The sequence below is a fragment of the Anopheles coustani genome, chromosome 3 (genome assembly GCF_943734705.1).
Source record: "Anopheles coustani chromosome 3, idAnoCousDA_361_x.2, whole genome shotgun sequence".
Taxonomy (NCBI): domain Eukaryota; kingdom Metazoa; phylum Arthropoda; class Insecta; order Diptera; family Culicidae; genus Anopheles; species Anopheles coustani.
Genome location: NC_071288.1, coordinates 28,864,715 through 28,888,548, shown reverse-complemented (window position 1 = coordinate 28,888,548; position 23,834 = coordinate 28,864,715). Strand labels below are relative to the sequence as shown.

At 48.5% G+C, this 23,834-nt stretch overlaps 4 protein-coding genes across 4 annotated transcripts in view; 3 read left to right on the top strand and 1 right to left on the bottom strand.

The window, feature by feature from the left end:
• Positions 1-23,834, top strand: part of LOC131258941 (vacuolar protein sorting-associated protein 37B) — a 492,072-nt gene that overhangs the window by 217,882 nt on the left and 250,356 nt on the right. The window lies entirely within an intron of this gene.
• On the bottom strand, positions 3,224-23,740 carry LOC131258937 (cilia- and flagella-associated protein 298). Its single transcript, XM_058260342.1, has 4 exons — positions 23,602-23,740; positions 23,130-23,524; positions 22,837-23,064; positions 3,224-3,337 (listed from the first exon to the last, which is right to left on the bottom strand). The coding sequence occupies exons 1-4, from the start codon at positions 23,738-23,740 to the stop codon at positions 3,224-3,226; spliced, it is 876 nt and encodes a 291-aa protein (XP_058116325.1).
• Positions 13,452-14,810, top strand: LOC131258927 (uncharacterized). Its single transcript, XM_058260328.1, has one exon. The coding sequence runs from the start codon at positions 13,452-13,454 to the stop codon at positions 14,808-14,810; it is 1,359 nt and encodes a 452-aa protein (XP_058116311.1).
• LOC131258933 (protein tipE) lies at positions 17,912-20,251 on the top strand. Its single transcript, XM_058260335.1, has 4 exons — positions 17,912-18,128; positions 18,202-18,571; positions 18,660-18,896; positions 20,045-20,251. The coding sequence occupies exons 1-4, from the start codon at positions 17,912-17,914 to the stop codon at positions 20,091-20,093; spliced, it is 873 nt and encodes a 290-aa protein (XP_058116318.1). The 3' UTR covers positions 20,094-20,251.

Below are 23,834 nucleotides of genomic sequence, written 5' to 3'. Positions count from 1 at the left end.
TTTCGCTCTCCAAGTTTTCACTCTTAAATTATATATAGCAATCACAAGGCAATACATATCATTGGAAATATATAATCAATTCAAACGTAAACGGTTCCCTCAATCTACAGTAGCAGAAGTGCGTTCATTTTCTAATCACCTTTCGTAGCAGCGTCAACATAATGGCATGGCTGGCACAACAGTCTGTGTTGGGATGGTTTACCAAAAACGTTTTCTATCCTTTCAAAAGCAGTTTATGTAGGCTTTGCGTATGGAATTCAAATTTTTTCTATGTTAGATGGTCGTTTGGGTTTTATGTAGTTCTTTTTACCATACAACAAATTATTCTTTCTGCATTGTTTGAGGCCAAACTGATGCATACACGGGTAAGATTTACGTTTGCCGCCATAAACAGGGTAAGTGCAATAAGTAAGACTTCTGATTTCTTAATTATGTACAAACATGTTGTCTTTCAGCTGTTCCATGTGCGTCTTTTGCAATATCAAAGTTTTATTCTTCCGTTTCCGCTACGTGTACACTCTCTGATGGCATCAGCGAGAACTCGGTTGAGCATAAGCTGTCGTAGAAATGGACAATTCTTCTTTGGAACGGACGGTGGTAGTTTCATCGTAGAGCTCTGCATTGTAGATATCTGTAGTGGCAGATAACATAAGCTGGCCACAGTACCATCCGTCATCTCGAAATGCTCATATTCCGATGGATAGTCAAATATGTACCTAAGAAACAACAAGCCGAATTGCAAACATTCCGTTCCTTCTTAGTTTTATTTTTTTTTTACGTAAATAGTACGTTGTGTATCCTAAAGAAGAAAGTAACCGCTCCCAGGAGATGTGTACTGCATATCTCAAAGTAGCTAACAATGAGTTAATATTACGCGTTCTGTTATGAGTCGTTTCTCGTGAGCTTAGCTGATTTAGTATCCGTTTACGTCCTGTCGTGATGCATTTGTCTTTTTTTCTTTTGTTTTATTTCTTAAATATGAATAATTATATTCTAGCCTTTTTCCTTGTGATCAAGCTTTTAAACTAGCAAAGCTTATAAGATTTAAACGTCTTTAAGAGTTTAATGTACCAGCTTACAATACGCTTCTCTATCCTCTATCCTCCCCTTTTCACTCTTTTGTTCTCAGTTATTCGCTTGTAGTTTGGTTTCTAAAATTTGGAAAATTTATAACTATTTTTATGTGCTCTTTTGTTGCTTAGTTTTGCTTTTGTTTGCTTTTTTTATTTGATTGATTTTTTTTTCTCAAATGTTTTTACATTACCTTCTCTAGTCATGAGGGCGCAGTTACAAATACATAGGCAGGATAATTATCAACGATTCCTTTGTGTTCCTTCTATTAAAAAGTTATATGTGAATGGCAGAAGAAAAACTTAATACGTTAGCCATACATCGAACTATTTGCAAGAAGGTAACATCGAGACTTCAAACCTGAGTAATCACCATGATCGAGGATGAAACATTCAATGAGAAGTATGATAAAAAATGTCCACGATTCGTCCTTTAGAATGGACGCTTTGCATTGTTTTTTTCCTGCTATTCCAACCAACAGCCAATTAGTAATGCAATTTTCAAGCAATTAATAGTTTGAGGGAAATTTACCTATTGTGAGAATATATCAATGGTTTGTGTGCTAACCAAACTATGTCTGTATTGCATTTCGTTTGTTCATTCTACGATTTTTGTAGTCGTGACAACTTTTTTTTTTATACAATGCACAGTTTTTTAGGACAAACATTGTAAAAAGAACCTTTCAATCTAACAACGTTTACATAATTTTTATTGCTATATTTTGGTTGTTGCACATTTCAAATAACCGTTTCAATAAGGATCAATTTTACTACAAACGACACTGAAATCCCCAAACCATTGTGTTGTTTTTGAATAAAATAAAACCGAAGATAAGTGGAACATTTTAGACCTAGTCACTGTTATCAGAAGTGGTTAGTCAAAGCGTGAAAACAAAAGAAAAAAGAAAAAAAATGCAATCTCGAGGCTGTGGGTTTTCTCTGAAACAGTAAGCCTTAGAATAGCTTTGCGGTTTTTCTTTCACTTCTCAAATTTGTTTACGCATGAAGTTTTAATTTCCTAGTCTACGAAATAAACAAGATGATGTTTACGCTAAATCCCATTACTCGCTATATAAAACCTCCATTAGCTATAGTTTTTTTTCTTCTAGATAGTGTTTCTTTGCTTCGCTTTGCTTGCTGCAGTTTAAACATCCGGTTGGTGGCTGAAGTGCTAGTTATGCGTATCATGAGTCTTCACAATATTTTGCGCAATTCTACAAATTTTCGCTATTCGCTATTCTACATCAGTGTGCTGTTTCTGTACTGCTGTTGCTGCGTACCCATCCCTAGAGTCTAATTCGATAAAAATCTATCAACAGTTCATGTTTGTTTGTTTTATCATCATCTTCAAATGACCAGCCATTGAGTGGCAATAGAAACTGTGCCCTCCTTTCTTATAATTATTATTATTCGGTCCAGCTGTAATACCTCTCAGTGTTGCTACTTTTACCACGCAAGGGGAAATTTCTGAATTTAGTTTTCCAAACGTTTGCCACTCGGTTGACCACAAACCCGTTGATAAAATCAAAACGAAAGTTGAACGTCGAGACAAGTGAAACCAATATTTTTACATTTTTACACATAGCCCGTACGGAAAGTAAACGCTTTAAATTCTGGAACCATTTTAGAAAGTGCAGTTGAGTCTTTGGCCGAATTCCAATGTGTTAACGTTAAATTATAGATATGCAAACCCTTTACCATTTACCCAACAAAAACTGTACGCTCTTTGACCTTGCAAACGCACATACATTTTCCTTCGCTCCCACCCAATGCGCCCGTGCTTGCCCGTGGTAAAACTCATAATAATGCATTTTAATTGATTTTCATCGTTTTAAGTTTGCATTTTAGCGTTAGCAACATTCGCCACAATAGGTAAATTAGCTGGCAAGGTGCGGTATGTTCGCCCGTGGCGTTTGTGCAAAGTTTTGTTTTCGTTCGCTTAATGCTTCGCGATGCCTTTCGCACTGGCATGCATTCAATGCAGTAGTGGTCGTAGCTTAGATGTTTGAATGATTTAATGCTGGTTAGTGGCGTATTACGTTAGCAGCTTTTAATAAGTTTTTCTTTCGCTCCGAGATGGCCGCCTGTGTTAAGTTCGCTAGGTAGTGATCCTCTGTTTCAGGCTTTTTAACAATCATAAGATAAGCCAATTTTTACTTTGTGAATTTAAACTTAACGTCCTCCAAACCGTGCACTTGACGTTTCAGACTGCGGCTATCGGACCAGGCGGAGTCGAGATACTGGTCGTCATCGTCTTGCTCAAGTTTCTGAAACGACATAAAATAAATTTTGGATGAGAAAAGGAAAAAAAGTGATCGCAACCCATCGATTTAAAAGGATTTAAGTGAGTAATTTAATTTATAAACACTTCTGCAAAATGTCTAAAAAAGGAAAAGTCTTATGGAGCTTCTTGTTTGGCACATTTAAGAGCTCACTCTACAGCTTTTTAGCGATTCCACGGATGTACCTGTATCGCCGTTCAACGGATGATACACTCAGCCGAAGAAAGCTGTACTGTATGTAGATTATTTGCATCCCGGCCCATCCTTGGGTGGCCAAATCGAATACCAGCATTTCTGGCCGCATGCCAACTCAATCGCACATTCTTGTCTGGTATCGTCAGCACCTCGCGTTGGGAACGGCTGTCGCGCACCGTATCACACTACAACGCATCCATGATTTGGACTTTCCTCATTGAATTTTGGCGCCAAAAATTGAATTACAACTCCACATTGCGATCCTGCCTCATACCACCCGGAAAAAGGCCTTGCCGCGGTTGGCACGCTCGATTGCAACGGTCGTGCAGTCGTGACTCCCCGTTGCCGACGCCAAGAACCGAGTGGGGACAAAGCAAAAAAACAAAAAAAAAACAAACGCCGTTGGTAATCGGGGCCACCACCCAAGAAAAAAGGGGTGGGCCATGCCGTCGGACCACGGCGCCACTAGAACGGCGGCACCAGCACCAGAAGGGTCGTGTGCAATCGATAATCGTTGAGAAGCTAACTCGTTGGCGACCGCTAATTTGGCCCCTTTTAGCCATGCTTCCGCAATTTCCCCGGCCTCTGGAAACCCGGTCCACCCATTGCCGCACTTCCTGGGCAGTGACATGTTCCTCGGCACCAACACCACCACCACACCATCGGTACCACGACCAGTGGCCAAACAGGAGCAAATGCCAAAGGACGAATGGGGCGCACACGATGGGGTTCGCTCGCGGCTGTCACGGCAATGGCACGAGGAACCGCGGCGGCCCTCACGTCAAACGGAATATCGCAATTATGCACCATAAAAACAGCTGGCTGTTGGCACGACGGCAACGACGACAACTGCGCCCTATAGCACCGTGATGGAGCGTACGGCGACGGCGATGAGCTTGTCGACAGCAACAATATTGATACAATCGAAAACGCAAACTGACAGCCCGGGTTTCCAATGCCGGTTTGGCACACCGCTTGCCCTCGTTCCACCTTCAAAATTTGGAACAGACTTTAAAATCACCAATGTTCATTATAAACGATCGAGACACATCATTAACTGGGACGAACGACGGTTGGTTCAGACTAAAACGAACCGCTATGGAGATTGATATTTGTTAACGTATTTACATATTTGCAGCATGTCGAAAGAATGAACGATGTACAGTTATCGACTCTACGTTTCAGTGTTAAAGACCTTCTAATGGACCATTCTGAATACATTTAAATTAATCTAATGAAATTACAAACGAATCATGACTTACAAATAAATGACAAAGCATTCAGAGGAATAGAAACCGATCCCCAATCGATAAGAAGAAAAGCAAACAAATGGACGGACAGTGGAAGGATATGCGAACATTGAACTTTAGTGCAATATGAATGTCGATCTACTAACCCTTGAAACGAGGCCGAGTTCGACAGCAGACCGCCGTCGATGGACTCGCGCGACATCTCGTCGGCCATCTTCACTTTCAGCTGGTGCCCGAACGAGTTCAGGTCGGAGGTGGAGTTCGGCGTGATCGGCTTGGACGAGCCGTTCGTGTTGGTGGTCGCGGTCGTGTTGGTGTTGTTGATCGAATTGGCGGTACCGTTCGGCAGCGATGGCGGCTGGATCGGTGTGGTGGCGGTCGTATTTACATTGTCCCCGTCGGTGGAGTCCCGGTGCTGCTGCTGCTGCTGCTTCTCGTTGATGTGGTTGGCGGTGACCTCCACCTCGTTCTCGTTGTTGATCTTGTTGTCGTTGCCCTCGTCCGTCTCGGGCAGATCGTCCTCGCCGCCCTCCTCCTCGCCGTTCTTGTCCAGCAGGGCGGCCTCCTCGTCCTCGTTGAAGATGACAAAGTACGCGAACGCCAGGTAGATCACCGAGATGATGAACGACGGTATCGGGATGGCCATCGCGTACACCAGGTTGAGCGTGTTCTGCCACATGTCCAGATCGCTGATCACCAGCTCCGGGTCGACGCGCGAGTAGTAGCAGGTGAAGTTGGTGCCGATCGTCCAGTACTTCTTCGTCCAGATCGTACAGTTCAGCATCGGTGGGTAACCGCAGCCCTTGACGTTCGGGTACAGGCGGGCGCCGGTGAAGTACCACTCCGAGTCGTTACCCATCAGCCCGGTCATCTCCTCCGGGTACTCGATGAACGCGTTCTCATCGTCGATGATCGAGCTGATGAAGCCGCTCTTCGGGTCACTGAACCCATTAATGCCCCCGTTCGCGTTCCCCACCAGCGTGTCGCTGTACTCATAATCCGCCCGGATCGCACGCTCGAACCGATTCAGGGCACTGCCGTACCTGCTGCTGCTGCTGGTTCCACTTCCACCGCTGCCTCCTGCAGTGGCCGCCCGAACCGCGGCCCCACTCTCGCCGTCGGACGTGCTGATCGGTTGCCTGCCCTCTACGCTATTGGAGCTACTAGCTATACTATCTTTACTACGCTCGTTACTAATGCTACTATCACCAGTGGGTTTTGTCACCGAAGAAGTTGTCGCAGTCGCACCCCCGCCGGAAGCTGTCGACGAGGACGCCGGAGAGACGCTAGACTGATCGCCGGCGGCCGCTTCCTTGGCGGCCTCGGCCGCTACCTGGGCAGCCGTCTTGTAATTGACGCGTATCTGCTGGCACGTGTAGATGTCTTTGGTGCAGCCCTCGCGACACGATGACCAGGAGCAGTTCTTCGCGCCACGCAGATGCTCATTGTACGCGGTCATGCACTGCGCCGGCGTCTCATCAAACTGCATGAAGATCGTCTGGAACGCCGGCTCGATCACGAACGGCACCAGGAACAGGAAGGCGAACAAGCTGAACGTACCGAGTAGGATGAAGAAGGCCGTGGTGTAGAACAGTGCCTTTTCGCGCAGTGTACGAGGAACGATTTCCTCATCCATAGCTGCTGCCTGGTGGACCGACTATCTTCCTGCCGTTTGTGATGTGCCGATGGTAGCTGTTGCTGTTCCGAGCTTTGGTAACCCTTCTAGATCTAAGGATCTAGGATGTCTCAGGTCGACTACACCCAAGTCGCAGGAAATATCCGTCCAGAACTTGGCTCCGTATAACACTATCGTCGCTGCCTACGGCCAGTACTACACCAGAACCACTACTGCTACAGGCTGCTGATCTGGCATCTTACGGGGCATCCATCATTGGCGCTGTCCGCCCAACACGTACCGCTGTTCACCAAGGAACCACACTGAGCCACGCGTAACACAACTCCGGTCTACTACCGCGACTACCTCGAAAACTTCAGTTGTTATTCCGCAGGATAAATTGGTCGGTAGGAGCACCGACACACCCGACACCACTGTTTGGCGTGGCCCAGCCGAAGCCTGCGTTCTTTCTGAGCAACGATATTTGCGTATACCAGGGACACACTGGGCACCGTGCAGTGTGCGATTTCACAGAAACTGCCGCCTTCGTGCCGTCGGTTCACACCCGCACACAGGACCTCCGCGCGTTTAGCACGACCGTTCGGTGGCGTGTTTATGGCACCCACCTGACCGGAGAGAGTTATTATTCCTGGTAGCTGGTGCGTCCGATGTCATGTGCGACTCGGTTTCGCACGCGCCAGTGTGTGTGCGTGTGTGTGTTCGTGCACCAATGGCCGTGCTGCAGCAGTACCACCTTCCTGCCGGGTGGGTTCTGGGAACGTCCAAGGAGTTTCAGACGGAAGCAAACGGATGGAGGGCAGAACAACAAAACGCAACGCAAACCCCTTCCACCAAAGGACACTAATTCAAACGGTGGTACGGCGCTTTGTGCCGTTTTTGGTGCGATATTTCTTTTCTTTCACTCTCCGCTTGCAGCGGCACAAGGGCACACGATCGAAAAGACACACCACCACCACCGGCGGTGGTACCTTGACGTTAACGGGCCCGGTCCTCAACCGAACCGTTGTCGTAGTCGGTGGCCCCAACGGTGGCCGTTTCGGTCGCTATTTGACTTTGTCTTTGACTGTTTGATGTGTGCGGTTTTCTTCCGCCTTTTTCGCTCACTTTGCCCGCAGCCCACGATATATTTAGCCACACTCATGCACACACACACACACACGCTCTTGCCGCTATTTCAACGAAACCGGATCCAAACCCTTTTCGGCAGACACTTTTCACCGTAGTAGTTCACAAGCACTTCGCGGGTAACCGCGTCTACCATATTTCCCGAGGGCGATGGTCCTTTTGGTTCACTCCGACGACGCGAGACGGTTTCGATCTTCCGGAAGGAAGGAAAATTCACAACTTTTGAACCGGACGAACCGGACGAGGTCTCTTCATTCCACGCAGCTCGTCGTCACTGGCCTCGCAGTTGGCCGAATTGCTATTATTTCCCGTTCTGGGCGATTTTTTTCATTTTCCCACTCCGCGAGCGAAAGAAAGGAAAACTATAACCGGGTGCCGCACGACGTCACGCTAGGGCCCACTCCACCCCCTTGGCCCACAGCCCCTTTTCCCGGCTGCAACTATTGCTGCTCTGCCTCACTCACTCACTCCAGCCGGCTTTACATAACTATTGCATGCGGTGTTCACTGTGATTTTGAATTATAAATAATTTTATTTATTCGCCTTGCTTTTCCTTGTCTCCTCCCTCTTTCCCTGTCTTTCTCGCACGGTTTTCAAATTCCCATTCCGCCGTTCAATCCGCGATACGCCGAGCCGGGCGTATCATTTTCGGGCAGTTTTATTGATCAAAAAATCCCAAAAATGAAAAACAAACCAGAAAGACCTCTCCCCACACCCCTTCCTCTTCTCCTCGAAATGGCCGCACACAAACCATCGCATGCGGCACACAAGGAGATTCGGGTGCACGCACGTGACCTCTCCAACCCCCTCCCTTCCTCCCACCCCTTATGCCTAGCCGGGATGTGTGGATGTGAAACTTCCTCTTTCGAACGGCTTCCAAAGTCGTACCATGGTGGCGCTGGTGCTGGTGGCATTTGATGAAAAAATAATGGGAAAAAATCGAATCCCTCACAGTGTACAGTTTAAATTATTAACCAACTCTTTACCCCGCCCGGCAGCTGGCCCCTTGGCCCTGGCTTGCGGGATATGGTTACGTACGTTTCAGTTTCCATTTTTGATCGTCGCTTCAGATCGAAGATATTGGAGACTTCGACACGGTTGCGCGGTTGGTGGATTCATCGAGCGCGGATGGGGTCATTTGAAGCGTGTCAAATTCACAGCCTCGCCTCAAGGGAACACCTTCTTACGTTCGCATTCGGCTTGGTATTGCGTCAACGGTCAAACCCCTGAGTCCACGAGGACATATTGCAGACGATTGATAAATTGACCTTTTACCAAAAGGGTGGCAATTAGATAGACCCTCGACTTCTCCTCTGACTTCTGTTGCGCATGATTAATCGCAATTCCAGGGCTTAAGTCTTCCTGGAATCACTCGCATGAAATTCAGCTCATGCAGTAGCGGGCTGAACATGCACCCTTGGTATCGTAATTTCCTCGGGGAGCGATAACAATTGTCGCGTGAGGTCCTTCCACCGCAAGTACTGAGCGAAGGCAAGGAAACGCGACGGGCGTGTGCAGAGGAGTCATGTTCGTGGGCTCGACTTTCCGGTAAAAGGTTCCGTCAAAATAACAGCCTTTGGGAGCAGCAAGGATCAGAACAGGGTACAAAAGGCGGTGGTATTTGGGGGAGGATGGGAGCTAAGTGCGCGTGTTTTCATTTCAATGTTTTTTTTTTATTTTCCTGTTCCCTACCTACAACTCCAACTCCTTTCAGTGCAGTACGAGTATATATACGCAAAAGCACGCACGCAATCACACTCACACCCAAACACGTACACAATCTCGAAAACACACTTTACGTCATAAACACGCAAATCTCACGGAGGTCATTCTAAATGGTTTCTCCGCGAAAAAAATAAAGAAATGGAAATTCAACCCCACTTGAAAACAGGAGCAATTTTCCAAGAACTGAACACGACCCCCCCGAACGGCCACCTACTATGCCGTCGGTGTTTGCCCCAGTACCCGGGATTCCGCTGCACGGGAGGAAAGGATAACGCTCCCGACATTGATCCAGGCCTTCCGCTGACTCACTCGCCTCTGGCGCTTGGCAGTGGGGATTGTTTTTTTATTTTTTTTTTCGTTGCAGCAATTGCTCACCGACCACGGCGTGTCACCGATTGCGCTGGTTGCGTGCTTGGAAAATGAAATGAAAAACAGCCAGCCAAAAGAAAAACGGCAATCCCTTCACTGCAGCCTGGAGGGGGGTTATCGTCGTGATTGGTTTTGCTCGAAAGTTTAAACAACGACAAAACTGAAACTGCGCGCCGGTTTCATCTGACCGGACCGGTGACCCGGGTGGCCAAATCCAGGATATGCCAGTGGAAGAGAGAGAGAAAGAGAGCTTGTGTGTACCCGTATTATTATTACATCCAAACGACGTTCTGGCATAAAAGCCCCGAGCATTCTGCTAGGCTGACTAACCGCCCGGTGGCGCCGACTGGGGAGCAAACGGTCGGGGCCGTGTCTTGTTGGTCACAGAAAAGGTGAACAAATCAAACAGAAAGCGCACACATAAACACACACACACACACAAAGGAGTCACTGTCTGTGGTCCTCCGTCGCGTATTCGCAAATCCAGCGGCCCAGCGCCGAAGAAATTCCACCCCGTTGGGAGAGGCGAACCAACCATTGATTTTTCACCACCGACTTTTCCTTCTTCTTGACACTCGCCAACGGTTTCCTTCGGCTCCGGCGCTGGCTGCGGTCCTTAGTCCTTAGACTGTTCTTGTTTTTTGCATTCGCTTCAAAGGTATCCGGGAATTGCGAGCACTGCACCACACCGTACAATCTTGAATCGTCCACCCGAAAGCAACTCGGGTTGCAGAAGATGACACAATGAGTTTGGCGAAAAATATTTCATCTGTACCGCAGAGTTGTCCAACGTTGAGGGACTTCCAGGTCGGAGAACGCACAGCTGAGCATGGAATCTTGATGTTCGCAAGCATTAGCCTTTATTTTCACCACGGCCCACAAACCACTGGTTCAAGATTTTCAACTCCTATCAACTCGGCCACTTCACGCTAAAGCACGCACGAGACCACGGCAGCCACAGCCTTCACACATTCCAACCTGAGCCAAACTGAGTGTGCATTTTGAAACAAAAGGTAATCCGTTTCTGGGTGAATGAAAATCCCAGGATCATTAGCCGACCACTGCCTCCTCCAACGCCACCTTTGGCACGCTGCGGCACTGTGGGTGCGCGTGTGTGTGTTGTTCCAAGAAAAATCCACACCATCCCGACTCTGGACGACTTTGGTGATGGAAGCAACACACTTAATTCGACCTACCAAAGGGAAAAAGAAAAACAACAAGCATTCCACACCACACACTCACTACTAATATCTTGTCGAGGGGGTTTGTCAGCGAAAGGGAAAAAAATGAAGGAAACATAAAACGAGCCTACAGATATCGCTTCCGGACGGTTTGCGTCGACCCTGCTTACTTAATGATCATCTTCAGACCCCACACCTGCCACTATGTACAAATGAACAAACAGAAAACTAAAGTTTCCCTAAACACATAGCTTATGGATATTATCACAATCGAACGTCCTCACGTACTGAATGGCGACTGAGCCCTTGTTAGCTCATCATGGCAGCTTTGCGCTCCGCAGAAATGGTGCTGCCAGCCACTACTAGTGGGCAACTGGGGAGCTCTCGCGTTCGTCTTCGGCTGGAGGACTTTAAACTGTCGCTCTCTCGCTCTCTTCCCTAGCGCAGCTCTCCACCACTAAAAGGCTCCACTGTCTCGTGAACTCTGACCCTGCTCTCCGAAAGCTTCCTGTTGACTGTGACTGTTGACAAGAGAGTTCCTAGTCTTCATTCGCAGGAGGAATTGTTAAAAACAAAGGGTTTTCCCTTTCGCGAAAGTGCATTGTCGTTTGGCACTTGCATGCAATCTTTGGTGCAAGTGTCCTTACAGACGAGGAGTTCAGCATTTCCCGTAGCCGAAGAATGTAGAGAAGATTTTTCCTATGGTAAAATGTATGTGTTTTGGAGATTGTTTAAAAAAAAAAAACATAACGTCAGTATTTTTCAGTAATTGAAATAAAAAAGGTAAGCGATTTTAGTAGTGTACAAATTTTGACAGTCCATAATCGAGTGAACCACCAGGCTGCTCCATCGAGCGCAACTATTTCATATCATCTCTTTTGATTTTTGTTTCAAACGGCAAGTAGAATAAATTATATCTTTTCCAAACCACAGCAAATATTTGTACAACAAATATACAAAAACCCGTCAGTTAATCCCGAAAGACGGCTCAGGTTGCCAAGTATCAATCAAACAGAAGGCTGTCGTCCTGCGAACGGCACGGAAAGACACGCGGCCCCCGGTGGGCGAGCTTTTTCGCACCGCCGGACATGCGCACGGGCGCGCCCCACGAGTCGAATGGCAGAACATTCGAGCGAGTTTTCTCACCGTTTTCCACACGGCGGGCAGCTTTCATTCATAGGGTAGATGACGACCGCAGCGCGTGCAGTGCGAGGCTTCATCGGGCCAGGGCCGTGCTAGTTGAAATTCGTCACCGCAGGGAGTTCGGAATGTAATTGCATATCACCGTTTTACCACCACCGCGGCCATTAGTCTCTAGTCTAAGTCCGAAAGTCCCGGTCGGCCAGGCCAGGAAGGAAGGCGGATTGCTCGAACGCAGCGAACCACAAGAACATCCAGCGAAAAGGGGTAGTTTTCCAGTGTGTACGTGTGTGTGTGTATGTGTGTGCGAGTGAGTGTGTGTGTGTGTGAGTCAGTTTGCAAAGTGCGAGGACTCGAGTGGGCCCGTGAAGGACATTGTTCCAATTTTTCGTCGCGTTCTCCATGGTGAACTGCAGCGAGTTGGAATTGATATTCAACCTACTCCGAAAGACCTATTCGAAGTTCAGTTCAGTTTTCATCTTGCCCCAGACCATCCCGTGCCGTGTGCCCTGTGTGGTGTGTGCATTGTGTGTGAGGCAGGAACATTGATTTTTCTCGTCCTTATCCTGGTGCCACTGTGGGGGGAAATCGATGCGCGGTCAAACTTTTGCACGACACCAGAGCCATCGCCTTTAAAAACTGGACATTCGTTCATCAAATTGCGCGGCCAGGGATTAGTAAAATTGAATTAAAAAGAAAAGTAAAGATACAGGCAAACACCGCACCACCACCACCACTAACCGCCACAAGGCAACGGTTTGCAGGACGAAACGGTCGAGCCGTGGATTGCATGATACGAATTTTGCCTCTTTGGGGCCGTGCTGCGGGAGCGAGTAGGCTAATCTGTGGACTTTTCACCTTCCTATACAGCGTGTGACACACACAGAGCGCCTCCTTTGGGCAGGCCCCTCCGGTGACGGGCGAGCGAGGACGAGTGAAAGAGAGCGGGCGACCCGACGCAAAACGGGTGGCACAAAATACTGCAGTGGCGCTACGGTGCTTGGGTGCAGCCGTACCGAGGGCTGTCGTGACAGACGGCGACCATCGACCTGCCCAAGTCCAGTAGTCCGGTGAGCTTTCGCGAGGCCCTCGCAGCCGAAACGTGCATCCGATGTCCGGAGGCAGCTAGTGTACGGCCGACGATTGCCCGAATTGCGGTATAGAAGGTAAATAGCAAACACTTTGGTAACGCCGTTTTTCGAAACACCTTCACAGCGTGATCTCATTGTAAAAACGCAGGACAATTTTCAATTTAATTTTCCCCACGGTATTACTAAGGTAGCTGGAACAACCTGTGTGTCCTATCTCTTACCTGTAATTGTTGTGTACTGACTGGAGACACGTGTGGTAGTGGAAAGCAAACGTTAGACTCGCGTTAGAGTCGATCAGCGCGTGGAAGGGTTGATCGCGCGTTAGTGTCTTGAAGCGAAACGTGTCCAGAAGCTTAGGACGGTCTTAGTGGCCGCGGGAACGCAGCGATGGGGAAGAAAAAGCCGACCCCGGAGGAGGACCTGATCATCCCGCCGCAGGACACGCGCATCTGCGGCATCATCTGCGTGTGCCAGCTGACGTTCGTGCTGAGCACGGTCGCGATCGTCTACCTGACCGTCGCCATCTACATGCCGTCGTCGCGCGCCTTCCAGAGCGGCATCGACGAGACGCCGGTCATGTGCACGACGACGCGCAGCCTCAACCAGGAGGCGTGCGAGTGGGGCTCGTGCGGCGAGTGGTGCCTGAGCAAGACGTCCGGCGCCTGCATCCAGATCTACGTGCACCTGCGCATGAACGGCAGCAGCCTGCTGTTCAACAACTGCACCAACTCGGCGAACAAGACGTGCTACGGCATCGACCAGGAGAACGCGAAGAAGGCCCGCTGCATCGCCGACGAGTGCAAGAACCTGACCGGCACGTTCAACTGCACGCTCGGCATGTGCATCAACATCACCGACGCGTTCGAGTGCGTGTTCAAGAACACCGACCCGCCGCTCAAGTGCTCCGGCCGGCGGGGCAAGATCACCTGCATCGACATCACCGGCCTGTTCTCGTGCAATCGGGGAACATGTCGAAAGATAAGAACTCCATACAATTGCGATCGTCGTTGCGTCGACATCCCGACGCGGAACAAGAACATGATCTTATTAAGTGGAGATAAAGTTTATCTTTCGCAATGTTCGAGCGCGATAGACTTGGAGACGAAGCAGGAGGTGTGGAACGAGGCGGAGGACAAGGTCATCATGTCCTCCTGCTACCTCATCCAGAACACGTCGCACGGCATCGAGGGGACCGACTGCGTCAACGGTTCGGTGCTGGAGAAGACCGAGCTCACCGACCTGACCAACTTCACCTACCTGTCCTACCTGCACTACGCCGTGTCGAAGCCGATCCGCACGATCGCCCCGCTCGAGCAGGACCTCACCATCTCGAACGAGAGCCGGCTGATGATCAACCTGGAGGGCTGCGTCAACACGCTGCAGGACGAGTGCAAGGAGTTCCTCAAAGAGTTCGGCAAGGACGGCACCGACCACAACGCGCGCGCCCGCTTCCCCTGCTTCTACTCGAAGAGCAAGATGCAGCAGGTGGTCGCCCGGTTCAACCTGGAGACCACCTACAAGCAGTTCGTGTTCGGCTTCTTCGTGCCGACCATCCTGTTCGCCATCTCGTGCGTGACGCTCATCTTCTGCCAGCGCACGATCCAGGTCGGGGACGACGCGAAGATGCGCTTCGTCGGCTGCGGCAACAAGAACCCGGTGGTGGCGAACGGGGCCGCCAAGAACCAAGACAAGGCCAACTCCGGCGACGGCGGTGGAGGTGGAGGAGACTCCGTTATGGCTCTCTGAGATCCATCACGTAAGGCGCTGAGATTCATACTAACTCGATCCCCCCTGTCCCTCCGTCCGGAAAAACCCCCCATTGCTCGCCATCCCGCTATGTGTCCCCGCATCCCAAAACCCCCACATACCAGCATGTCCCTTCCCTCGTTAGCTGCTCGGTTCGCTTATCCTTTTCCTTTGGGCTTATTTGTTTTCCGCTCTGCTCTCTGTCTCTCTCTCTCGCGCAACCACTCGCAAGTCGCATAAGAACACAACCCGTTCGTCCCGTCAGGCCGTCGTCCCCATCCAATCCTCGTGCAACGGAAAGCAGCGCACCTCCACCTCCGCCGTCGGCCGATCGGACGCCGGGTCTCCTGGATCTCGGATTGAGCAAATGAGCTACCCGTAGCCACACATCTGGATCTGGCCAAAAAGAAGCGCCACGCATGAGTGCCTAAAATTTTGACAAATTAAACTTAAAAATGCGTTCGCACAACATCGGCCCCAGCGGAGTGGAGCGGCGAAGCGATTCGACACAGCGAAACGTTAGGCCGGCCGTCAGCCTTCTTCCGTCACCACTCTGTCCATGTCCCAGAAATCCATTTGACACCAAAATCAAGCGAACGGTGCAGGCAAACCGACCGAATGGTACCCAGGCGGAAACTCTCCCGTTTTTTTTACTCCATCCATGCTGTGTGTCCGTGCGTGCGTGTGTTTGGGTATGTTCCCTGGAGTGCCGAGCTTTCCGTTCCGCGAAGAATGAAAACACAAGCGTGTGTTAAAGGACGACGGTTCACGAACGGACGTGGCGCGAATGACGATGCTGATGATGTCATTCGTTCGCGCCTGGGAAAATTGTGCAATTGCGAGCGCGTTCGAATCCTTTTGGGACACTTTTCCCGTCCTACAAGCCCCACACTCCCCAAAAATTACATTTGTGCAACACCCTCCTCCTCCTCCTTCCTTCTCACCGAGATGCTGTGTGTCCATTGTTTTCTCTACATCTTTAAGTATTACTAGCATCGTACTCGTGTGTGTGTGTGCATGAAGCAGTTTACGTTCCGTAACAATCGCAACAATTTTAAAGTTGTTTTTTTTCTTTCCCTCTGCTGTCCCATTTTCCCTTTCGTTGCAGGCATTCCTCTCCTACAAGAAGATAGTCCAGTACATCAATCGGGTGTGTTTTCTCTGCACTAATAAAAAGCAAACGCAAACAAACGAACAAAAGCAGAACTGTTTCCGGCCAGAGTGATAATCGGTATACTTCAGTCTATCGTCTATACCTCCCCCCCCACCCACCCAGTCCACTCCCGTTTCCCTTCCGCGCACTCCTAACGAACGAGAACCTACTACGGTGTGTCCGATATGTTCTACTGATATTTCCCAGCGTGTGCGTGCGTGTGTGTGTGTGCTTTTCTCGATGGCCACGACTGCAGTGGGTGTGTTGTAGGCGGTATTCTGTACGAAAATTTCGATCTTCGCTTTCGGTAGGGCAGCAAAGGCTTGCCTCAACAGCGAAGAGCGCCAACCAGCAGCACCAAATTCCGCCAGCAGTAGCAGCAGCAGCAGCAGCAGAAACAGCAATATCCGCCCAAGCAACCACAAGCAAGTGGAAGTCGGATGATTCTGAGAGAAGCAGAAACATTCGAGCACTTTGCTGCCGGTGTTGAAAGGAAGGCTAGAAACCTTCAATATCGGTAGGCCGCAGTGGGACGTTAAATAAAAGCACGCGGCAGAAACCTAGCTAGGTCGGGAGTGTGATCGAGTCGCTGGCGGACAACAGCACCACCAGGGAGACACCGCACCCTACAGCTTTTAGGAGAGCCGGTTACATTGGTCAACAACAAAGCCGGCAAACCGACACACTAATGCGAATCGAAACCGAACCCGGACATGCCCCGGAAAAACCCTCCCCGAAACCAATTGTATCGTTAAGTAATGTGTAATGTGTTTCTATAAGAGCGAACTATTCCGTTGAGCCCGTTGTTCATTTGTCGGTGCATACCATTGCGTTGCGTTACATTTAGTAGTGAAACCCAGTGCAGGACGGTGGAAGAGGAGTACAGGACAGTAGAAGAAACGGAAGAAGTGAGTCCGCACGTGTGCAAAAGATTCGTGTTGTTAAGTTTTTCATTTTCGATTGTCGCCAAACTCTACAAACCGCGAAATTGATGACGTACGGTATCGCAGCGAGGTGGAACGCTCGGGACGGACCATCGGGCGCACGGGCACAACATCGACGCTTGTGACGGAACGCCAGAAGCGAGCAGGAGTCGTCGCGATTCTTCGCTAGCGTTTCTGCAGTTCCGGCACGGCGCGGCCCGACGGCGTCGTCCACCAGGCGAAGAAGCGTACGGCAGTGAAGGAGGAGAGCAAGGTAGAGAGAAACAATCCGAGCAGCCAACTAACGAGCGGCTCAAGCTGGATCATCGAAACAAGCGGATTGGACCCACACCGGACCCAACCAAGTAGGAGGAATGCGTGAACATGGAGCGAACGAGCTGTTGAAAGCTTACGCACCAAAGGCAAGTGTGCTTCGTGCGAGCGGACAGCACACGTTTATCGAGGCAAACAAACAACAAGTAGCACAAAGGAATATAAACATTTGAAAAGGCAACATACCAAAAAAATTATAGCAATATACACAAACACTAGCCGTTTAGCGACACAGCGCCGGCAGAGAGGATCGTCACCTCACCCTGTACGCGGCTAAGCGCAGATCGGACGAAGCTTGGACCGACAAACGATCGAAAGCGGTCTGCCACTTTAACGCCGCTACCAGCGCCAAAACGTGCGACTTTCCACTTAAGATTCCTTAGGCCCGGCGGAGCCCACGAGGCTATCGGGGCGGGGCACCTCTAGATACTAAGTCATCCTGTAGGAAATTATGCTTGAACAAATAGAACTCATAATACTAGTCTGCCGATAGAGCCATTAACCAGCATCTACAGAGCAAGGGCTCGCGGAAAGAAAGGTAGCTATATCCGGCGACATCGTTAGCGCCATCCCAGACCAAGAAACATTCAAGTACTACTAGCAAGTCAGCCAAGTAGCCAAGTCAGTCGTCAGTGTTCATCAGTATCGCGCACCACGGACCATCACCTATAGTAATCAGATATCATCCCGACATGAGATCCACCAACGACTTCAGAGCATCCTCGTCGACCCTCTCGGGGGCTCCGAGTTTGACCATGAGCAAGCCGAGTCTAAACAACAGCAAGGCAAGCCTAACGCACAGCAGACAGAGCCTGAACGAATCGAATCGGGAAGATCGGCCACCGACGCGCGAGGAACTTATCTCCGAGTTCCTGGACAAGGCGAAATTCTACACATCACTCTGTCTAGGTAGGCCGTACGGGGTAGCGCTAGCCATCGAAGGCCGCTAATACTTATCAACCTTGTGCTTTCTTATTGCCAGGAACGACCGCGATTCTGTCGGTGTTTGCATTTCTCTTTCTGATCCCGTTCGTGGTGGATCCCGCGATCTCGACCATCGTCGCGGACTACGATCCCATCCCAGTGACGTGCATCGTGACGGACCATACCTACGCCGAGGGTATGCGCAACTGCACGTGGAGCTCGTGCCGGGAGGGCTGCACAACGGCGGCCATCCGGTGTCACCAGTTGCTTGTAAATTACACCAAAATAGCGTTCCACGAGTGGCACCAGCATCCGCGGGAGCTCGACAGCATAGACTGGGACGTCATGGACACCAAGTTCCTCGTCAACACCGAGGGTTGCGGCTACCCACCGCGGGTGAACTGTACGGAGTTTGCAAACCAGTACGGGTATGTACTGTCTCTCTTTCATTGGGTTGACCATTACGCCGCGCCGAAGCTAACCCAGCATGTGTTCTGTCTATGCCTCTACCCCCAGTTACACGCATGTCGGAGAACCGTTCCCCTGCTACTACAGCCGTGCCTATCCGGAGATAGTGGTCGCCCGCTACTCCTGGGATGACAATCTGAAGCACCTGATACTGTCGCTGATCATCCCGAACGTGCTGTTCGCCGTATCGATCGGTGTGCTGAGCTACTGGTACTGTCCTTGCTGTGATAAAGCCTGCCACAAGTCGCCTCGGGTCTACGCGGAGAAGTATCCTACGAAAGAGAAGTAAGTGTGTGCCGTCCTCAGAAGGCACCCTTCTCAGGCTATGTGCGCGGTTTGGCGCTGCTGCGTAGCACCCGGTGCAAGGGTATCTCCTATGCTGGTACCTGGCGTCTTCTTCCACCAACACCGCCCATCTTCCCCATAGTACCATTTCCCAAACCACTGTCACCGCCTTGAGTTGTGTGCCGTGCGTCACATTCACTAGGACCGGTCAAACAACACCGACTACTCACTGCCATTTATCACCACCGTTGTCCCTACGCAAATCCGCATTGATCCTATTACGGATACCTGTACACCTTTTTCACCACCCCCCTCTAAACTACCCTCTGTTTAACTCTCACCATAGCTCTCTCGATGTATGTGTGCGCGCGTTTGTGTGTATCAAATTAAGTATTCGTTTTATGAGTTTCCTACACTTTTCCTCTACCTCACCGAATTTACTTCTGTTTTTTTTCTGAACACTCCGCTATCCTATCGCCTTATAAGCAATGTAATATTAATCACCAACTTGTCTCTTGCATACTTTAAGAAAGTTTAACATAAAAGCTACATTCTACTTTTGAGACCTTTACATCAATTTTTTCAACTACAAAAATTGTTCAAATACTAAAATTTCGGGTTTTTGCCCAATAGCAAAACATATTACGGTGTAGATTAGAATTTTTAAATTTTAATCTTTACGGCACGCAAATCTCAAAATGCATTCAAAACATTAAACTTAAAATTTATAAAAAACTTTTTTCCCTTTTTGTAATTTAACTCGACGGTTTTCAAACACTGACAAAGCAAGCGTAAACGCGTTAAAAGCGCAAAATTGTTAACATCTTGGCCTAGATACATCTCTATTTAGTGATCTTTTCGTAGATTGAAGTTTTGATCGCTCTTCGAAGCGATAATTTTCGCTAGTACAGGGTTTTATATAAAAAGAACTTTATGACCTTTATAGTATCACTTACATTTTTTCAATTCAAACGCAGCATCGATCAACAGTGGAGGATATACACTTTTTGTTCAACCGCCACAATTGAAACACATCCATCACGAGCTCGGCAGTAGTAGACCCGATATTTTTGTGATTTTGTTTTTACGCGTCCTAGCCTCTACGATGCTCATGAGTGCTTCTTCTTCTTTTCCCTTTATTTTTATAGCAAACTTCTATGCCGTAGTGACGATGAGGAAGACGAACTAGACTACTGAAAACAAGAAACAAAAAACTTCCCCATACACAAGAAAAAAAACATGTTCACATTTTTATCACACAGCAGCAAATTGCAGCCTCCGAGTATTTTTACGTTTTGTTTTGTCTGTTCTGAAAGTACACTTCACTGCAGTACACCCAGCAATCTTATCACCACCACCTCACCCACGGTTCGTCACTCGCTCGTGATGTGGTCGCTTTGGTTTCACACCAGCAACTCGCCCACTCCTTAACGAGACACCCTTAGCGAGCGGGTGGGAGCTTCTGTTCCTTTTGTTGATGGTATCCTTACCCAAGGACCCCAAGCGCTCACAGAAACGCATAGGGCCCAGCCGATGGACGGTTTCGGAACACATCAGCAAAACCAACAGGACGACGGCGGGCTCACGTCAAGCTAGTAAATAAGATATACCGTAGTACCAAAGTTAACGTACTTCAACTTGTATCGCTTTTCGTTTCGTTCGGTTTTTGTAAGCAAGATTCACTCCACCACGTGCATGAACACCAACAGTTTAACCGTTTAACAGCTTTCCGCCTAGCTCCTCCGATCGTTGCGGACGATCGATAGAGTACTTGCATTACGTACGGCTTTACATTGCTTTGCGAGGCTGCAACCTCCGCCCGCTCCCAGCGACTGGTAAGGGAGCGGGACGGCGCTTGATCGAGATACAATAACGACACAGAAACGTAGTCACCTTACTTAGATAATGCATACGACCAGATTAATCGGAAATCGCTTATACTAGCTAACGTTGCGCGCTGCATCCAGTGTGACTAGGGAGCGTCTTTTTAGCTGTTAAATACATGTGTAATTAAAGACACGAAAAAACATTTCGTCGCCGATCTGCTAGATAGACTGTAAATAGTGTAAAAACGAGCCGTGTACAGCTGGAACAATTAGTTTGCTCGCATACTCCACACAGACACACCGGGTGACACGCTAGTGCCACTTGAGGCGCAGTCAGTCCAAGCTGCTCCCGAACGGATGTATATACATTTTATTCCAACCGAATGCAGCCACATCGCGCTCTGCATCTTTCGTGTGTTTCGTGTTAGTTTGTTTTGTTCCAAAGAAGCTACTTCTGATTTCGTCTGTGATAAAGATTGACGAGCAAACCACGTTCATTGCAAACTGATACTCAATCGTAAACATATTCCCTCCATGGAGTTTCCCTCTGTGGGCAGGAGAAAAGCAGGATCGCTAGGCGATAGCGAAACGAAAATCCGGCAGTAGTTCCTTGCACGGATTCCATTTGGCTCCTTGCAGGCAGGCAGCAGCAGCGTCATAGGAAAAGCATACATGAACACGAATGCTTCAGCTCACTGTGTCCGTTGAATAATTTTCCATTCTCTCTTGCTTTACATAGATACTGAGCTTTGAATCCCGTTTTTTCTCGTTGATTACTTTCATTTTAATCTCTCCATTTCGTTCCTCTGAACCACAGTGAAATGTGTTTCTGTCTAATGCCAACATTTTTGTTTTCCTTTCAAATAACACAACCCCGACCAAAACAACCGACTCCCTTCGAAACCCAACCATGCAACGATCGATCTTCCCGAACCGTTCTACTAACCCTGCTCTGCCCGTTCTCTAATTGACACCTACACCCAACTACACAAACACACAACATTATGAAACAACTACACCGCCGAAAGGAAGGAGTCGTGGAAAATTGAGTATCCGCAGGAGTTTGTCGATAAAATTTAGGCGTGCATCAGCGGCCTAACGATGTTATCCACGCACGGACGGGTTACGAAATAGAGGCAGATCGATGAACTAACGGATTGCAGCATCATACACCAGCCTCACCAGCCACCATGTATTGACCCATCGACCGCACATCATGCCAAGGGCTTCAAACAAACATCTGTCGACCTCCACGAAATACGCAATAAGTTTGCAGAGCAGGCGCAAAAGGGGAGGTTACAAGGGATCATCGGATTTGGACCAGCAGGGTTCAACGTAATGTGGGGCATCATTTCAGCTAGGCAGCCGGCGGCACAATCATGTGTCCCATCGCACCCTTCCGATTAGGCCACAACGGTTCCGGGTAGAATTTTACGAACGTTTTCGTTTTAGGCTCTCATTTCTAGTTAGACACATTGACGAAAGCAGATTGGCTGCGGGGAGTATTTTTAGAGCAAATTGTTATTCTATTTTCCCGTTTTTCCACACTCTCAAGACAATTTTCATCTATTCCACGTTGTTGTTATTTCAATTCGAAACTAATGCAAAGTTTCCGCCTTTATAGACACTCTCTAACAACGGCAGAGACGAGCAGCAGTGCATGCGGTGAATGAGGCTAAGTTCGAATAAATATATATATTTTATCAGCTTTTGAATCAAAAGAACGAGCGCGAAAATATATAAACATTTAAATGCGAGGAAAGAGTGAGCAAATCAGAACAGTAATGGAAAATCAAGCTAGATCAGCTTAATCACCAAAAAACGAAACAAACAAAAATCGTCAGACAACTCTCGATAATGCCAGTGAGTTTGAAATGCTTTATCGATCAATCTTTGATATGAAACCTAGCACATCTAAAACCTTTGTACATTTTTAAATAAACCTAATATATTTATGAAATATAGAGCAATGCTTGAACGACAGATTAAAAACACTATTTCGACAAATTTATGATTATGCGTAATCGATGACATTGTTTTGTACCCCCGGTAAGAATTTAAATTGAAAAAATGATTATAGTAAACAGAGAAAAGGGAAACGAGTGAAATCTTACCTTCAGTTCTTCCTGGCGGCGATAAGCATGCATCATCATTTGTTTCCTGGCATCTTCCGTAATCACCGGTTCGCGTCCCGGAGCGCCCTCATTCAACTTGGCCAGCTTTACGATGAGCTTGGTCTTCTCATTTTGTCCCACGATTTCACCCAAGAGCTTATCATTCAGCATCAACTTTCCGGCAAACCATAACTGAGCCTTTGACGGCTCAATCACTTCCAAAGACGCCTACAATGAGAGGATACAGTTAGCCAGTTCGTTTGGCTGCTCACCATTGTCTCATTCGGGTGTACCTGTGTGCCGGTCAAATCTTCCGTATTGCTAAACTCCATACGAATCGGATCGTGCGGTGGCAGCTGCATCGGGTACACGATGGTTACTGCTCCACGCAGTAAATCCAAAGCCTCCTGAACATTACGCTGCGAGAGCAGTTTGTTTTCGTTCACAAGCTTTTTCGAAATCATTGTCTTTGCATCTTCCACCGCTTGGGCCAGGACTTCACCCATCTTCGGCTGCGGTTGGTGCCCATTGCGACGTCCGACCGGGTCCCGGTTGAAGCGCCAACCTCCGGACGGAATACACGTATCGGCCCACTCGTCGACCAGATGCAACTCTTCGACCTGCTCATCCGTTAGGCCTAGCATATCTGGTGGAAGCATAGTACCGTGCTTGGCAAGCTCCTCGATTTCTGTGAACAAAAAAAACATAATTCAAAATTGACCCTTTTAGAATTCTTTACTGATTGTGAAATCTGTTTCCTCTTACCTGAACAAACACGACTCACTTTCAAACGGCCGTTGTAGATAGTGATCAACTCGTAAGCTAACTGCTTTACGCGAACAGCGGTAGTCGTTCCGTACAAAAATTGGCTTTCTTCGCCACGTTTCACATGAAGGAGAACCATTTTAACAAATCTTTTCGATTGCACTTGCTCAGTCACTGCAATGAAACTGCTGCTTTGGCGAGTAATGTCAGTCGAACAACCTGAACCAGCCTGT

Bases quoted from the DNA above. Each gene is read 5' to 3' on its own strand.
- LOC131258927 (XM_058260328.1), top strand. From the start codon at position 13,452: ATGGGGAAGAAAAAGCCGACCCCGGAGGAGGACCTGATCATCCCGCCG.
- LOC131258933 (XM_058260335.1), top strand. From the start codon at position 17,912: ATGAGATCCACCAACGACTTCAGAGCATCCTCGTCGACCCTCTCGGGG. The intron at 18,129-18,201 runs GTAGGCCGTACG...TCTTATTGCCAG, and splicing joins CTACACATCACTCTGTCTAG to GAACGACCGCGATTCTGTCG. The intron at 18,572-18,659 runs GTATGTACTGTC...CTCTACCCCCAG, and splicing joins GAGTTTGCAAACCAGTACGG to TTACACGCATGTCGGAGAAC.
- LOC131258937 (XM_058260342.1), bottom strand. From the start codon at position 23,740: ATGGTTCTCCTTCATGTGAAACGTGGCGAAGAAAGCCAATTTTTGTAC. The intron at 23,065-23,129 runs GTACACCCGAAT...CTCTCATTGTAG, and splicing joins AAGATTTGACCGGCACACAG to GCGTCTTTGGAAGTGATTGA. The intron at 3,338-22,836 runs GTAAGATTTCAC...ATGTCGTTTCAG, and splicing joins GCCGCCAGGAAGAACTGAAG to AAACTTGAGCAAGACGATGA.